The sequence below is a fragment of the Choloepus didactylus genome, chromosome 15, assembly GCF_015220235.1.
Source record: "Choloepus didactylus isolate mChoDid1 chromosome 15, mChoDid1.pri, whole genome shotgun sequence".
In the NCBI taxonomy this organism is placed as follows: domain Eukaryota; kingdom Metazoa; phylum Chordata; class Mammalia; order Pilosa; family Megalonychidae; genus Choloepus; species Choloepus didactylus.
In genome coordinates, this window is record NC_051321.1 from 38,501,574 (window position 1) to 38,519,346 (window position 17,773).

General features: G+C 43.7%; 1 protein-coding gene across 50 annotated transcripts in view; it reads left to right on the top strand.

The window, feature by feature from the left end:
* The window catches only part of SORBS1 (sorbin and SH3 domain containing 1), a 255,908-nt gene that overhangs the window by 230,912 nt on the left and 7,223 nt on the right, over positions 1-17,773 (top strand). For 23 of the 50 annotated variants that reach the window (XM_037805198.1, XM_037805195.1, XM_037805212.1 and 20 more), the window contains 3 exons: positions 1,372-2,127; positions 16,244-16,303; positions 16,901-17,091. In XM_037805198.1, the coding sequence (XP_037661126.1) occupies positions 1,372-2,127; positions 16,244-16,303; positions 16,901-17,091 (1,007 nt within the window). The remainder of the gene's footprint in view (positions 1-1,371; positions 2,128-16,243; positions 16,304-16,900; positions 17,092-17,773) is intronic. The other 27 variants (XM_037805221.1, XM_037805222.1, XM_037805224.1 and 24 more) reach the window with 3 other exon arrangements.

Below are 17,773 nucleotides of genomic sequence, written 5' to 3' on the forward strand. Positions count from 1 at the left end.
GTTGGAGAAAAATTATCTTGGGGAAAAGAAAATCTTAGGGTGATTGCTCTGGGGATAAGGTGACTGGGGAAAGAGAAACAGGAGCTTTCATCATTGGTGCAAAATTCTGGACTGTTAGTATCCAATGCTAAAGAAGCTGGAGATCCGGGTACCACCATTGTATCATGAATACAATAGCCTGGTGTGGTTCTCTCAGTTATCTGGTTGGCCACGGTTGGCCTGGAGAAGCCAAAGGTTGAAAGAGAGAATTTCACTTTCTCATTCTCAGACAGGTAGACCAGCTCCAGAGTATAGTTTGCAAGCAATGCTGGGCACCAAACTGGAAAAGGCACTTACAGCACCTCTCTCTGTACTGGGCTGAAAGGGATTAGGTTTATAGGCATAATGAGATGTTTGTTTTCCTGAACATGAATTATTAATAAACTTGCTTTAAAATATAAATTATTTCAAAACCATCCCCACCTCCTCAAAGCCAAGAGGTCTTAGGTTCTGGAGATGCACTTTGCGGTGATGTCCTTGGAAATGGACTGACCGTAACACCATGTGAGTTGTAAGGAGGCTGCCCAGAAGACTGAACACGGGACCCGTGAACACAGCCGACACTCAGCTGGTGCCTCTTTTCTCATCCTCTAGTCATTTCCTCTTCTCCCACCCACTCTTCTGTGACCCTAATAGATTGGTTTTTGGCTGCCCTGGGGCTTCCTGCATGGCAAGATCTGTATCCTGCTCCAACAGGAAGGGTGGTGAGGTTGGAACAGGGCATTTTGCTTTGTAATGACATGGGGAATTCCACTACATTCTTCACTTCACCGTAGCCAAGAGTGGTTGTAAAACAAATGACTACGCTACCCATATACCCCTCTGGGAGACTTTTTACTGAAACCTCTAGAGAGAATCACAGCCCAAGGAAGGACCAGGGCAATGGTGGACCACCTTTATTATCCCTTGTGGTTCTGAGTCAGTATTTCAGTTGTGGAGGGTGGGGTGGGGGAAAGGAGAGAATTGGGGCTTCAATGTGGCCCTTTGAAAACCCGATTCTGCAAACTAAGTGGGCACTGGCCTGCTGTCTATAACTACTCACGTGGGAACATTGCTCCCAACTCCACACCACTTGCTTCTCCCATCTTCCCCCTGTCCGCACACAGGCCTGCACACATGCCCACGTCCTCCCCCACATCCCAGCCTTTCTCCAAACCTAACCAAATGATTTCCTTTTGGGCACCAGTGTGTCCTGCTCATCTTCTCCATTTCATTCCTCTTTATATACATAGCCCCTGTGATTATTTTTCTTCTTCTTTATGCTGACACTTGTACCTTTTGCTTCTTTCTTTTGTTTTCCCTCCTTTTGTCTCTCCTTGTTTCTCTTTTAAGTTTCCAAGTCATAGCAAGCTCATCGCGCCAGTCTCCTCATCTCTGCCCCAGCCCCGCCGGACCCTGTCCCCCGAGATGCACGCTATCACGTCTGAATGGATCTCCCTGACTGTAGGGGTCCCAGGCAGGCGTCCTCTAGCCCTGACCCCACCCTTGCCTCCTCTGCCAGAGGCTTCTGTCTACAACACTGACCATGTTGCCTTGTCAGCAAGGGCCAGTCCTTCCCTGTCCCTCTCCCTCCCCCATTCTAGCTGGTCAGATCGATGTACCCCACTGGCCCTAACTTACCCCCGCAAAGCCTACTCCCCGGTGCCCAGTGCCCAGGCCTCCCTTCACCTCAATGGAGACAGTGGTGTCCACATAGCACCTGCAGGTGTTCACCAGGATAGCTTCTCCCAGCTGCCACTTGGGAGCTCCAACAGGGTCATCTCGGAGCTTAGCGATGCCTTTAGCAGCCAGAGCAAGCAGAAACAGTGGCAAGAAGAGAGCATACAGTATGAGAGGAAAGCCGAGAGGGAAGCAGGTGAGAGATGCCCTGGCGGACCCAAGATTTCTAAGAAGAGCTGTTTGAAACCTTCAGACGTGGTCAGGTGCCTGAGCACTGAACAGAGACTCTCAGATCTCTACACTCCTGAGGAAAGCCAGCCCAGCAAGTGCCTGGGTAGCCCTTTTCCCGAAAGGGAGACTGAGCAGACAGAGCTGCATAGAGGTGGTGAGCAGGCCGAGAGGAAAGCTCCTCAGAGTGGTGTGAGCCAGGTAGGCCTGCAGCATGACTGTGCCGTTGGCATCTCTCTCGGCAGGGTGGGCCGGATGTCTCACCCGCGGGCCATCTTCTAAAGCCAAGTGGGATGTGGGTGAGACCTATTTGGTTGCCTTGGGAGCAAAGATATGGCCCAGGAGGGAATGGAGGGGCCACTGATTAAAATGCCAGGGCTGGGTACAGCTGGAGGCAAAGGAGAGGTTGTATTCTGGCCTCTTGAGGTGATTCGGTTTCCCCCGCTTTGGCTGTCTCTAGGCCTGGTGCAAAAGTCCATGAGAAGGAAAGTCTTCCTCACACCCTGTTTATGCCTTGCAGTTGCCCTCAGTTTGCTCTGACTAACACAGCTGAGAAGACCAGGCTTTGGTTTGGTTTGATGTGGTTTGGTTTTGTGTGCGATGCACTTTGTTTCCATAACCCATGGCACCCCTCTAGTGCTCAGTTCTGTCAGGTCTTTGTCCTGTCTTGTGTTTGTGTGGGAACATGGGGGCCTTTGTTCGCTGATGAACAAATGCCCTTTGGTTCAGGAGAGGAGTATGCAGGCCCAGTGCTGGGGCCCCAACAGGCAGGTTGTTCATCCAATGGGCATGCCATATTTTGGGGTAACTGTCCCATCTTCTCTCTGGATAAGCCATGAAGATTTCAGTGTTTGGATGTAGGTGGCCCCTAGGATAGAGTTTTGGGTAAGAGTACCTATAGACTTTGGAGTCAGCTAGAACCAGGTTTGAATATCTGCTTCACCTCTTACTAGCTGGTGATATGGGAGTTACTTCTCTCTCAACCTCAGTTTCCTCATCTATAAAATGGATTTGATAACACCAACCTCATGGAGTGGTTGAGAGGGTTCCAAGAAATAATGCACATGAAGTGCTAAGCACAGGGGCTGGGAACATGGTCAGGCTTTGTCAATTGGAGCCCCCATTTTGGGTGATCTAGAGCTGCTTCTGGAACTGAACACATTCTAGAACCCCTTTAGAAACAGATGGAATTAGGGGAGGCATCTCTAGTCCATTTATTTAGTGTCTACTGTGCTTGATCCTCAGATCTGCCAACCACTTTCCTTTTGAAGCTTCATTTATTCACTCAGCAAAACATTAAGGCCTACAGTACCAGCTTCTGGACAGAATACAGGGGTCATTGCATACCTGCTCTTGAGGAGCCTGTGTTCCAGTGAGACTGGCAGACACAAGGATGTCCCAAGTTCAGTAATACTTGGAGACCTCAAGAGCACAAAGCCCTAAAAAAACAGACTAGGCCAGACCTCAAGCTCCAGCCTAACACTTGTGGGCCCATTGGCCAGTGTGTCAGGAGTGGAGGATTGCTGGGGGTAAGGGCAGTGTGGGAGACTGATAGGAAATCGGGCTTCATCTCTGGCTAGCAAGCCACTTAACTTCTCTGAGCCACGGTTTTTTCGTGTGCAAAGTAGGAAGGGCAATAGGCCCTCCTTCACAGGGTAGTTGTAAGAATTAAATGAGACGGTATATGTAAGGGCCTTAGGGTGATACCTGGCATGCGCTAAGTCTCCATAGATTGGCAGCTTTCCCACTGCTGTTGCTGTGGACTGTTGCCCCAGTCCCAAGTGTGAGGCCAAGGGAAAGCAGCAATACCTGGTGAAGGCTTTGCCTAGCCCTGGAGCAGGTGTTCCCAGAACGTTCATTCTCTGGGGGAAGAAAAGGGTGTGTCTTGCTGAGGAAAAGACAGTTTGGGAGAGGTGATGAAGTGATTAGCTGAAAAGAATTAAATGTCTCCAACACAGGAACAGTTCTGTAAATTTTCCAAGTGGAACCAAGGTGCCTGGAGACCTTGTTATTGTCAGTGGTGAGTCATCAACACAGTCTAATTCCAGGATCCACTGTGGACAGGAAGTGCGCCCAGTGCCGGAGCTCTCTGTGAGGCTGGGGTATATGTTCCCTGCTTCCTCACGGAGGAAAGGAGCAGAGTGGCCGGTAGCCCTGGAAACTATGTTGATTAGAAAGTCAGATTTGTTGAAAATTAGTCTTTTATTCTTGGTGGGCCTCCAGACCTTAAGTGCACCACTTCCTGTCTCATCCCTGCCTCCTGCTTTCCCAAGCACAAGCCGATTCTCAATGTGTGTGCCCAGGCCATGGACCTTGAGCTTGCTTCTTGGTGAGAGCTGGAGGATTGGGTAAAAAGGACCCCTGCTCACACACCGCCCCTTCTTGTGAGCAAGAGCAGGATCCTGCACAACTTCCTACCTCTTGAGCCCCTCTTCAGGTTCTAACCAGAGCTAAATATGGACAGAATGTAAAGGATACCTATTCTCATACAGCCCCGTCAGGATGATGTGACCTCAAGCTTGGTGACTTGGGTAATTGTATTCCAGGCCAGTCTTGAGAAAAGTGCCAGCCAATGTTCTCCTTGCTGTGGGGAGCCGAACCAAAAGTTCAATTTTATTGTAATTGTTGGGAAACTAGACTATCTGATCAGTAAGTAGAGTGAATTTTATCTGAGATCCTTAAGTGAAAAGACATTCTGAAATATTATGATCAGTTGCTCTTTCATTTTAGTATCCAGGATATTCCAGGTATTGTGCTAAGTGCTACAAGAGAGGGATGAATGTCAGGGGCTTCCCATAGCTTGTAGGAAAGTCTCTTCTCCTTCATGGACTTAGAAGGCCCCATGTAATCTGGCCCTTGTCTACCCCACCAGCCTCATCTTACAACCCCTTGCCTGCCTGTTTGCTATCTATCCTTCACATCTGCACTCAGGTGTTACTTCCTCCAGGAAGCCTTACTCCTGTCCCCTGCCACCTGCAAGCCTGAATTAAGTGCTCTGACTTTGTGCTTCCACTGCCCTCTGCCCTTGACCTATCTGAACACTTGTCAGCTACACTGTATTTACCCCCTTACTTGTCTGTGCCCCCATTAGAGTATTAGCAACCAAAGGTCAGGGACCATGACGCCTGGCATACAAAAGGTGCTCCGTGAATATTTGTTGGATGAAAGAAAGGACAAAGACAAGCCCCAACTAAAGGGCTTTATGCTCTCCATTGGAGAGGGAATAAGACATGTTTGGAAATAATTATAATGCCAACACAAAAAGAGAGTCACAAACAGCACAATCTGGAGGTTCAAGATGGGGAGAAATAATAAGCGATGGAAGGAGGAAGGCAGTCACCTGGAAAGATCATGAAAAAAGTAGTATTTGATCTGGGCCTTAAAGAAAAGAGAATTTGATGCTAGTCATACAGTGAGAGGGCAGCATTCGAGGTAAAGAACCCACGCAGAGGCCCAGAGGCAGGAATGTGAAAGGTGCTGGAGAATGGTGAGTCTCTGGTTTGGGTGGAGCTGAGGGTATCCACGGGTGAATAGGAGGGATGAGTCTGGAGAAGCGGCTGGGACTGGGCATGGAGGGGGCTCCTTGGGGCTCCTTGGCGCTCCCGATGTTCATCAGCACCTCCTCACAGTGTGTTGAGTCATCTTTCTCGTAGACTTGGTGGCCCTTGAGAATCAGTAAACTTCCCCATATAGTGCTAAGTCCCCACTTTGCAGCTTTCCTTCCCCATAGTCACCTGTTCTCCCCCTAAAACTCTGCAGATGTCTGACCTCCCGAACTGTGGTTTCACTTTGGATTGGCTGCTCGTGTTTTTAGATGTTTGCTCTAAGTGGCAGAAGGGGGTGATTGAAGTACAGGGGACCTCTTGGGGAAACCAGGAGAGAGTGGGAAGAGAACTGCACAGAAAGTGGGGATACCCAGGTTCTAGCCCCAGCTCTGCCATTAATCTGTTGTGTGTCTTTGGATGAGTCAGTTTCCTTCCCTGGCAGCTTCCCCTTCCATAAATAAAAGATTCAGACAAGGGAACTAAAGTTCTTTTCAGCTTTGATATTTTATGATTAAGTGAAAATCCTGTGTGAATTTCAGTTGAAAGGAAAAACAAGAACAAATTTCTAATTTTAGCTTGGGAATTTTGTTACAGACCTGCAGACCCTCCCAAGTAAAAAACGAAGTTTCTCCTTTTATTTGCTTTTTTAAGGTATGACAAGTAATTTAACATACACATACACACAGTGCATTTGAGTTCAAAACTATCAGCTAAATTCTTGATTTTGTTGAGAGTAATTTTGGCCAAGAAATTTTAGAACAGTTGATCAAGACAATAAAGGGGAAGACCATCTTGAAAATGTCTGCCAATACATTGTCAATCATTTAGAAGCACTCTTTGCTGACTGGCATCCAGCCTTGGATTTTAAGAGTGCCTACAATTTGTCAGAGAGCCTCTTCAAACTTCTGAATTAAAAAACAAAAAACAAAAAAACAAAAACGTTATCATCTACTCCAGTACTCATAACCTTTTCTGGATCGTGGAACCTTTGAGAATATGAGGTCAGCTGAGGAGTCCAGGAGAGGCGCTGGGGGCAGTGTAGCTAGCGTGGTGCACACACAATTTTGCAGAAAGTTTTGAAACGTTCACATCTCAGGAGACCCAAGGAACCCGGAGATTTCCAGCCAGCAAGGATGCCACCTACCGCGGCAGGACACAAACCCTCCAGCCTCTAAAACTGTGAGCAAAGAAATTTCTGTTGTTTAAGCCAAAAAAAAAAAAAAAAAAAAGAAGAAGAAGAAAGAAAGAAAAAGTTCACATCTGAGTTCATCTGAACACCCTTTACGGGTCCATAAACCCCTGGGTTAAGAACTCCCAATCTAGTCGACTTTTTCATGAGATGAGAAACTGAGACCTAAGAAAAGTGAGAAAACTTTTGTGATGTGAATTTGAATTCTGAAGTGATGGAAACCAACAGAAAACAAAACCTGAGGACAAGAAATTTAAAATACAATTATTCTGGAAAGCCAAGTGTCCTCAAAATGTCTGCTTGAGAAGCACAAGAATAAACCACTTCAAAACCTTAGAAAAAGGAGAAGGAGTAGCTCCCCAACTGAAGAGCGACAGATGTACTTTGGTGACTTGAGAAGGAACATCCTTTACCACGTGGAAACTGGGTTATTTCCCAGAAAGATAAGTACAAAGGCATAGGCCTGAAAGATTAAAGAGGGAGAACCTAAGATGGCGGCTAGGTGAAACAGGGCAAAAAAAACACCTCTGTGAAAAATACTAGATAAAAACCAGAAAGTGACCCAGAACACCAGTTTCAGCGATGCACCAGCTAGACAAGGTCTGCTAAAACCACAGGGACCACACACTTGGTGAAACCAAGAGTCTGCATTCTGAAATGAGTGAGTAAGCCAGCTGAAAGTCCCGCGGCCACGCTGCAGTGTGGGGAAACCGGGGGGTTGGCGTTTGGAGACGGACTAGTTCTTTTTTTAAAAAAAAAACAAAACCCAGGAGCAGCTGCAGTTATGATGGTGAGAACCACACGGTGAAGCATGGCAGGAGCGGACTATGCCAACCTCTCGGTGTCTGGCGTGGAGGATAGACCGCTGCTGATTCCCTCAGGGCCAGGGGGGCAGAGAGGAGAGCCAAAAGTAGAAAGAAACCATGTTGCTTGCAGCCAGCTCCCCAGTGGGCTGGAGACACTCCTGCCCAGGGCTGTACCCACAGCCCAGAGCCGCGCCAGGAAACCCAGTGTGACGGGGAGTGCAGCTGTGGACAGTGGCCTTGGGTGCACACACAGCTAGTTGTTCCAGAGCTGGGAAGGTGGAACTGTGCGAAAAGGGGTGGGGGGTTGAGACACCCCATTCAGCCATCTTTGCATCAGGCTGGGAGTGCCCCTGCATGGCCTGGCGGCCTGGGGCTTCCCTTGAGGGATGGTGCGCACTTGTGACGTAGCACAGCCTTCCCTCAGCAGAGGTCCTGGAAGATCACAGCTGAGAAAGGGGCCCACTCAGAAAACCCAGGGTCACTACGTCAATGCCGGGGACTTGTGGGTCAGCAGCAGAGACAATCTGGGGCAAAACTGAAATGAAGGCTTAGACTCTTGCAACAGCCTTGAATCTCCGGGAACACCTGGGAGGTTTGATTATTAAAGCTGCCCTGCCTCCCTAACCATGCAGACACATGCCCCACATTCAGGGCAGACAGCACCGACAACACACCCAAACTGAGTTCACCAATTGAACCACACAAGAATCATTTCTCCACACACCACAAAGACAAAGTTGAGGAGGACTGACTTGAGGGGAATAGGTGACTTGCAGACGCCATCTGCTGGTTAGTTAGACAAAGTGTACGCCACCAAGGTGTAAATCTGAAAAATTAGATTGGTATTTTTTACAACTTGAAAGAACCCTATCAAGCAAAGCAAATGCCAGGAGGCCAAAAACAACAGAAAATCTTAAAACATATGATAAAACCAGATGATATGGAGAACCCAATCCCAAACTCCCAAATCAAAATATCAGAAGAGACACAGTACTTGGCGCAGTTAATCAAAGGACTATAGTCAAAGAATGAGAGCATGGCAAAGGATATAAATGGCATAAAGAAGACCCTAGAAGAGCATAAAGAAGAAATTGCAAGAGTAAATAAAAAAATAGAAGATCTTATGGAAAGAAAAGAAACTGTTGGCCAAATTAAAAAGACTCTGGATACTGATAATATAAAATTAGAGGAAGTTGAACAACGACTCTGTGTCCTAGGGGACCACAGAACAGAAAATGAAAAAACAAAAGAAAGAATGGAGAAAAAAATTGAAAAAATAGAAATGGATCTCAGGGATATGATAGATAAAATAAAACGTCTAAATTTAAGACTCATTGGTGTCCCAAAAGGGGAAGAGAAGGGTAAAGGTCTAGAAAGAGTATTTAAAGAAATTGTTGGGGAAAACTTCCCAAACCTTCTACACAATATAAATACACAAAGCATAAATGCCCAGCAAACTCCAAATAGAATAAATCCAAATAAACCCACTCCAAGACATATTCTGATCAGACTGTCAAATACTGAAGAGAAGCAGCGAGTTCTGAAAGCAGCAAGAGAAAAGCAATTTACCGCATACAAAGGAAACAACATAAGACTAAGTAGTGACTACTCATTGGCCACCATGGAGGCGAGAAGGCAGTGGCATGACATATTTAAAATAATGAGAGAGAAAAATTTCCAACCAAGAATACTTCATCCAGCAAAACTCTCCTTCAAATTTGAAAGAGAGCTTAAATTTTTCACAGACAAACAAATGCTGAGAAATTTTGCCAACAAAAGACCTGCCTTACTTCAGATACCAAAGGGAGCCCTACCAACAGAGAAACAAAAAAAGGAGAGAGAGATATAGAGAATTTTAACAGACATATATAGAACCTTACATCTCAAATTACCAAGACACTCATTTTTCTGTAGTGATCATGGATCTTTCTCCAGAATGGACCATATGCTGCGACATAAAACAAGCCTCAATAAATTAAAAAACAAAAACAAAACAAAACAATTGACTGTAATCAAAGCACATTCCCTGACCACAGTGGAATACAAATAGAAGTCAATAATTTTTTATTTGTAACTCCACTATTTACTTCCTACGTGATATAAAATACACAAACTCTAATGACAAATCAGTGGTTTTGGACTCGATGTAAAATATGTAATTTTTGACAAGAACTATATAAGGGTGGGGGAATGGAGGAGTATAGGAATATAGTTTATGTGTCCTGTTGAAGTTAAGTTGGTATAAAAGAAAAAACAAGATTGTTATGGATTTAAGAGGTTAATTTTAAGCCCCACAGTAAACACAAAGAAATTATCAGAGAATATGACCATAGAGATGAAAAGTAGAGTATGGGTTACGAGACGTGGGGGAAGGGGCAATGGGGAGTTAAGAAATTAGTGTAGGGTTGCTCTTTGAGGTGAAGGGAAATTTCTAGTAATGGATGGTGGGAAGGTGATAACATTACAACATTCTAAATGTGATTAATCCCACTAATGGAATGCTAGGGAGGGGGTGGAATGGAAAGATTTAGGCTGTATATATGTTTCCACAATTGAAAAAAAAAAAAAAAAAGACAGTCTAAATAGATGACAATTGAATGCCAAGGATGATCCTGGATGGGATTTGAGGATGGAGGACAGGAGGCTCAAAGGGACACAGTTGAGGCATAAGGAAAAAAAAAGAAAAAAGGAAATATAGAATGTAAGCTTTGTATCAATGTTGAATTTCTTGAACTTCTTAGCTGCACTTAGTGGGATTGCATAAAAAAATGTTCTTTTTCATGGGAATTGTATATGTGAATTATAGTGTTTGTTCAAGGATGTGTGCAGCTTGCTCTCATATGTTCAGAAGACAGCAATAGATGATGAATGATAGGGAGGGAGGGAGGGAGGGAAAGATAAATGGCAGTGTGACAGCAGGTTAAAGTTGGTGGTTCAGGGTATCAGGGGAGGGGGGGTCAGGGTATGCTGGAGTTCTGTGTATGGGGTTTGTATTGTTTTTGCAACTGTTCCTATAACTTTGAACTTATTTCAAAATGAAATTTAAAAAAAAACAACAAAAAAAACCCACAAAGGCATAGGCCTGCTTTGAGCATGGAAATTGGAAATAGAAGGGAGAGCCTGTGTTGCAACTTGCAAGAACAAAAAGGAAATATAAAATGTTAAGAAGTCCAAGTAGAAATAGAAAATATTTCCCTTTCACTTACTAGGAAGGGAAATGTCTAAATAGATATAGAGGCTGTTTAGCCATTTATGGGATGGGGAGAGACACTGACTGCAGTTCTTTCAGAAATAACTAGCAGGTATCCTTCTGTAACACTTTAGTTGGGAAACTGAGCCCCAAAGCTGAAGTGTCCACTCCTATAAATATGTTAGGATAAGTGGTACTTATCAGTAGAATCCCAAATGCCAGCCATAGAGTGCTATATGAGTTGAGGTGACCCAGAGTATAGTGGAAAGTACACAGGACTTGGAGTCAAAGAGATGGTTTCAAATCCTGGCTCTTCAAATTCCCAACTCAGACAAGTTGGGTCTTATTTTCTCATTGTAAAATGAGATAATATTTTCCACCTTATTGAATTATGAGCATTAAACGAGATATAATGGAGATGAAAGCACCTAGCATGTAGTTGGGTCTCAGTAAATAGCTGTTGTATGATACTGTTGTAGGAGGGAAAAGAAATGAAAATAGTCTACTTCATTCCCCTCACACCCTCAGCCTAAGAGAGGAAGATGGGGACGGGGCGGGGAGGGAGTAGAAGATAGGAGAATCATTCTCCTTTAGGTAACACAAATCCAGAATTTAGAAAGTTTGAAATTTGCGCCCTCCAAATAAGTGCTGCTTATTCTCTTCCACCTCTAATACAAAAGCGTAAGTTACTCTCAGAAGCTTTTGCGTCTTCGTGCTTTGATCCACATCTACCATTAGTCCCCTGATTGTTTTATGAAAGAAAAGGACACCTATACTACCAACTATGAAGAGAAGGCTGAGCATTCATGTTTAGTGTTATAATCAAATTCATATGATTACAGAGTTAATGTGATGTCTGTTGAGTGATCTGCAAGGAGATTAAGTGTAGTGGGAAGCAGTTCAACTAATGGGTTATAATTAGTTTTTATTAAGTTGAGATAATTTTGAATTCTGTGGAGTCAGAGGCTTTTGGGAAGGTCCCCTGGAGATTTTTTGGATCTGAAACACAGTGGCCTGAAACATTCAGGCCTTTAAACTTCTTTAGAAGAGTTTTCATCCAGTGTTCCAGGAGCTGCAAATCTTCTCTCAGCATCCCAGGGCAATCCTTTAGCTACCCATCCATGTCTGGAGGCTGCCATCAAAAGCCCTCCAAAAATGTAAAGCCCAGTCTCATCATTTTACAAACTGAGAACTTGAAGTCTGACGAAGTTAAGCATCTTGCTCAAAAGACAAGAATCATCAGAGCCTGCTCTGGAACCCAGATTTTCTTACTTCTTGACCAGTGTCCTCACTGAGAAGCCTATGTAGATCCCTGAAAGGTGGGATGGGGTCTGAGAAGATAGAGGGATGTGAGATGACTAAGAGGATGCCATCCCTGAGGGACTCTGGCATTTGAGGAGAGCAGAAGAGACTCATGGGATTTCCACATTGGAGCCATGGGGTGATTGTGTTTCTCCATTCTGGCCACATCTCCAGGACTTCTTGCTCTCGTTTAGCCTATGTGGGACTTATTTTGGGCTTCAAGGTTAGAAGAGAATACTTGGTAACTTGCACCAGGTGTTTGTGGATCCAGAGGGATTAACAGCCCCAGGGAGGCTAGGATCAGATTTCTGAGGGACTTTTGTGAACCAAAGATAGAAGGACAGCAGGACAACAGAGCAAGGGTGCATGCGGGGTAGTTCTCTCGGACTAGCGCTCTAAGACAAACGGGGTGGTTTATGGGCAAATATGGAAGAAAAGCAGTTTCTGGATCAGGGACTATCACTTGCTCAGTATTGATGGAGGGAGGATGGGGAGAGGAGAGCAGCATGTTCACACACACACACACACACACACACACACACACACACACACACGTGTTGGACTGGTTGCTGTTTTTTTTATAAACATGTGAAAAACTTAAGCCATCTCCAGAAGTCTGAAATGAACTTTGCATGTGATAATACTACCTTTATTCTTCATCCTGGGTAAGGTCCTGGTTACAATTTTATCCACTTTGAGGCTTAAATAACGGCAGGCACTGAGGATCTTGGGGGCATTCAGATCACTGTTGTCTAGTGAAAATATAATGTGAGCCACATTCGCAATTGTGAATTTTCTGGTAGCCACAGCAAAATGAAACAGGTGAAATTAATTTTAAATATATTTAACCCAGTATATCTAAAATGTTTTTCCAACATATAATCAATATAAAAATTTTTGAGATATTTTACATTCTTTAATTTGTGCTGAGTCTTTAAAAACCAGTGTGTATTTTTATACCTGCAGAACTTTTCAATTCACATTAGCCGTATTTCAAGTTCTCAATAGCCACATGTGGCTACTGGCTACCATGTTGGACAGTGTAAGTTCAGAGGAAGAGCTCCATAAAGCTATACACTCATTAGAAATGTGAGGCCAGGGAAAGAAAATACTCAGGCCTAGAGGAAAAAATCTGAGGCTTAGCAGCCCTTAAAGCAATGGATATTAGTGGTGTCCATCTCCACTGAGGGTCCACACCACCCCACTTCCACACTCATAACCCTAATACTGGTTAACATTTCAGCTCTATGAGATATTTCATAGAAATCTAAGATGCACTTCAGATAGGGAGAAAAAGAATCTCAGCTAATAGGATGTTTATCTTGTCTTCTCTCTCACTATAAGGATAAATATTTATCTTGCCTTCTTCCGTCATTTATTAAACAAGGAACCAAGTCATCCCTACCTCTCAGGGATGGGGTTCAGTTTGTGTCATCCAGATGTAAAGTTGACAATGCTGATGCACCTCTGATTTAGATATGGGCTGAGACCAAGAAAGGTACTAGCTGGGTCATCAGTATCCCTTCCAAAACTGTGGTTCCCCGGCTTAAAAATGGACGTATCTATTACTGTCTATCATACCTTTGACATAAGGAAAGGTCCTTGAGCACCTGGAGTAAAAATTACTCAAGAAGTGAATTTACAGTGCGTGTTCTCAGAAGAGGCCGAAGCTGGGTGTAGCTATCATAGTTATGCCAGCTTATCCCATCATGGCCCAAGAGGGAGGTGGTGTGTGGTGCTGAGCCGCCAACAGGCCCAGCTTTCACACTCAGTTGCTCCATAACCTGAGCCTTAAAATCTCCTATTTTGCCTTCCCCGTGTCAGAGTTAGTATAACAGTTGGATGGGGTAGTGGACCTATATGTTTTGAAAGCTGTTAGAAAAAAAGGGGGGAATATTTTATGTAGATAAAGATAGTAAAATATCAGGTTGTCCTCGCCATATTTGATTCACCAGACCTCTTTGAAGTACCAGTTATTTGCTAGGTGATGAATTCCAGTCACTCCTTTGGGATTAAGTTGATTGAAGGAAAACAGGTGGCTTCCATAAACCTTGATGATCATGCCAAGAGAGTGAGCACCTCCCCTCTTTGTACTGCATTTAAGGTGAGGTCATACAGCCACCAAACTGGTTAATGGGAACTTTTTGTTTTCTTGAGGTGTGACCCAGACCAGCCATGGCACATCGTAGCACTTTTTTTTTTTTTTTTTGGTAATTCTGTTTTTTTTTGTTTTTTTTTTGTTTTTTCCCAAAGAGAGAAAGAGTTTTATTGCTAGACACAAAGCAGGAGAACAGATGGCCTATTGGTCCAAAATCTGTCTCCCCGAACTATAGTAATTCTGATAGTTTTATAGTATCAAAAGATGGGCAGGTTTTAGGATAATGAGTATAATGGCCCCAGATGATGTAATTAGAAGTGATTCAGTTATTGAGCATGCACAGATTGATTACATGCTTAGTCACAGTACATATGTAAGAAAATGGCGACTTTAATATGATGGGTGTGATTTTTTAGTATTATAATGAGGTATAGGTGACTTGTAAGTTAAAGTCTAAGCCATTGCACATGTCAGGCAGGCCTATTTTGGTTAGATCCAGCTTCAGTTATCAAGATAACTTCGGACTTGGGGTGGGTGAGTTCTGGGCTGACCCAAGACCCTTCATTAATAAACACTAGGGCCTGACTTTAGTGATCATAAGACTTTAAAGTTGAAAAACTGGATAAATGGGTACAAGTGAAGGTTACTCACAAGGTTTTTATAGTCACAAGGGCACAAGATAAAGGCTATACAGTCATGATCGGAGATCAAGGCAGCTGGATTACAGTTCAGGTTTCAGGTATTTCCTTCTGTCTCATATACCAGAAAGTAAAAAGGAATATCTGTATAACGATTAAGTAATCATAATCAATCCTCAAGTCCTAATTTCTCTGTTACAATTCCTGCCTCTCATTTGATAATTTTCCCTCAATCTTGAGGGATATCTGGGTGATGACTCTTCTAACTGCTTTGTGCTGAAAAGGGGATGTCAGAATTATGGGGCAGAGGGATGAAACTGGTTGTTGTTCCTGGAGAGACTGGTACTTCTGGGTTACAGAGCTTATCTAGCATAGGAAAAAGCATAGGCTTTATGTCTCTGAAAAAAACTTCATAAGTAAAACTTTTGTAGAGCCCAAGGTATCTTTTAGGGTTTTTAGGAACACTTTTGGTTGGGGCTTCCCATATTGTGACAGGTTGTAATATCTGGCTGATATTCGTATAAGAGTATCCTCCAGAATGACCTCTCGACTCAATTTGAAATCTCTTAGCCATTGAAACTTTATTTACTTCCTTTCCCCCTTTCGTCATGCAATTCTGTGATGCTAGGGCCAGGCTCATCTCTAGGAGTCATGTCCCATGTTGTCAGGGAGACTTACATCCTGGAAATCATGTCCCACATGGGGCAGGGGGAGGTAGTGAGTTTATCTGCAGAGTTAGCTTAGAGAGAGGGGCCACATCTGAGTAACAAAAGAGATTTTCTGGGGTGACTCTTAGGTGTAATTCTATTTTTTTTAACAATGGTTACATTTGTTACAAATGATGAAAGATTATTATAGTAGTACTATTAACTCTTGTCGGTAGTTACCTAAGAGTATTTTTTCCTTATATTCCCAGCCTATTATTATTATTTCATGCATGTCTATATTTTATTACTCATCTACCCATATAACTGGATAAAGGGGGTGTACTTCTTTGATACTTTATATATTTCCAAGGAGCTTTTCAAAAGTGTTACTCTCTTTTTCCGTTCTTAACTACCAAAAAATAACATAATCCAATCATTTTATGTGCCTGTTCTCCCAGAAGAGGCTCCCAGTCAACAGAATAACTGAAGCTGACTTTTAATACAGTAACCTTTCCTTAGGTACTTCCTGGCCCAGAGTGAGGGGACCAAGATGTGTGGCTTATGGAGGGACAGAACTTTCCTTAAGTCAGCCCTTACAGTCTCTGTCCTGCCAGCCTGGGGACTCTGTGTGCTTCATTCTCACCTCACTGCAGCTTTGTTTCCAGTTTCCCATTCCATTGCCTGGATACTTGCTTTTAACTGTATGCATTTGCATTTTCTCCTGTGCATCCACTGTGAGCTGGTGGTATTGTTGTGGAAACTCAGTGGCCATAGCCACAAGTATCTGGTGTCATCCGAGTGTGATGGTGTGGTACGTGTATTTGCACACACTTTTATTTTGAATCCTTTCCTATGTGACATCTGCTAAAATGTCTCCCTTATAATTTGCTTGGTGATCACAGCCTTCTCATCATTCATTGAGAGCAGGACCTGATCTCACAGAATCTGAAAAGAGCTATGTGGTAAGATGCCTGTTGAATAAAACTGTAGCTTTTCTAAAAAGAATCCTTACCGATTCTGGAGTCTAGACTAGAGTAATGCCTGGTTAACTCACAAAGCCATGAGTTACAAAATTTGTATGGCTATTGTGATAGGAAGAGATGTTAGGCGACCCATCCTCACCCCCAGCTCTGCCCCCCCCCAAAAAAAGCAGAGGAATTTAGAGACAATATTTCCACTCTGCGTCCACGTGGGATTAAATTAATTTATAAGTGCATGATTGGGGTACATACTTGCATTTCTATCCTGAAATTATTCCATTGGTAACAGTTACTCACGAATTACAGGCTTTTATGCTGCTGCCTTTTTTTTTTTTTTTAATATTCATACTAAATCCCAAATTTTTCTGTATCTTACCTGTTTTTCCATGCTTACGCCTGGATTCCTCCTGCACTCCACTTCTGGAATATGTATTTTTTTAACCTGGATCTTCAACTCTGTTGTTTCCCTGGACTTTTGTGCTTCGTCTGGAATGTTACATCTCTTCCTCTCTTTTCTTTTTTTTGTCCCCTTGTTGACTGTTTTATGGGGGTTTTTGGATATCTCGGGCCACATCACAGGAAGCGGTTTGCAATGAGATCATAAACATTGCCGAAAAATCTGTTCATTACTGCAGCACTGTCTCTCATCCCCTTGACTTTCATCACAAGGTGTCCCCTTCTGACAATAAATCATCTTTAATCATTTCTCAGCAACCTCAAGCCCAGCAGCGAAGAGTCACCCCAGACAGGAGTCAGTCCTCACAAGATTTGTAAGTACATTGGGCGAACTTCAGTTCTAGAGTTCTTACACCATTGGCCGTAGAAAAGTGGGTTATTGGCTGACCATGGGGCAGCCATTTAGGGGAATAAGCTAACCTCTCCCAGCTTCTCTGAAAATTCCTAGTTATAGTCATGTTTCTCCCCAGTCAATATGAAAACAGGTGTTAGATATATAGAAGAGATCAGTGATTCCTGAGAGAGAGAGAGGTAAAGAATTAGCTGCTGCACAAGGATAAACAACAGCTGTGTTGACTGATTTTGATCCTAGTGTTGTGGGAACATAGAGGAAGGGGCAGTTGATTCTGACTGGACATGAATGAACAGGGCTGGTTGATTGATCCATTCAAAAAAAGAATTACTGGATACCTCCTATGCTCCAAGCATGTAGGAGAAAATTCTGTTCACAGAGCAAGAGGAATTTGGACCAAGCATTGAAGAACAAGTATGATTTTGAGAGCTAGAACAGGGAAGTAAAGGTCTCCTCAGCTGAGGGGCTGAGGAGCCCACCCAAAATTAGCTCTGATCAGTGGCCCCAAGCAGGAAGGTTACCAGGCTTTCGCCAAGCAGTCTCCACTGTCTGGGAGAGAGAACAGAGAAGTGGTTATCAGGAATTATTTCCCGGAGCCCAGGCCAGCAAAGCAGCAATGGTGGAAGTTAAGGGGACTAGGTATT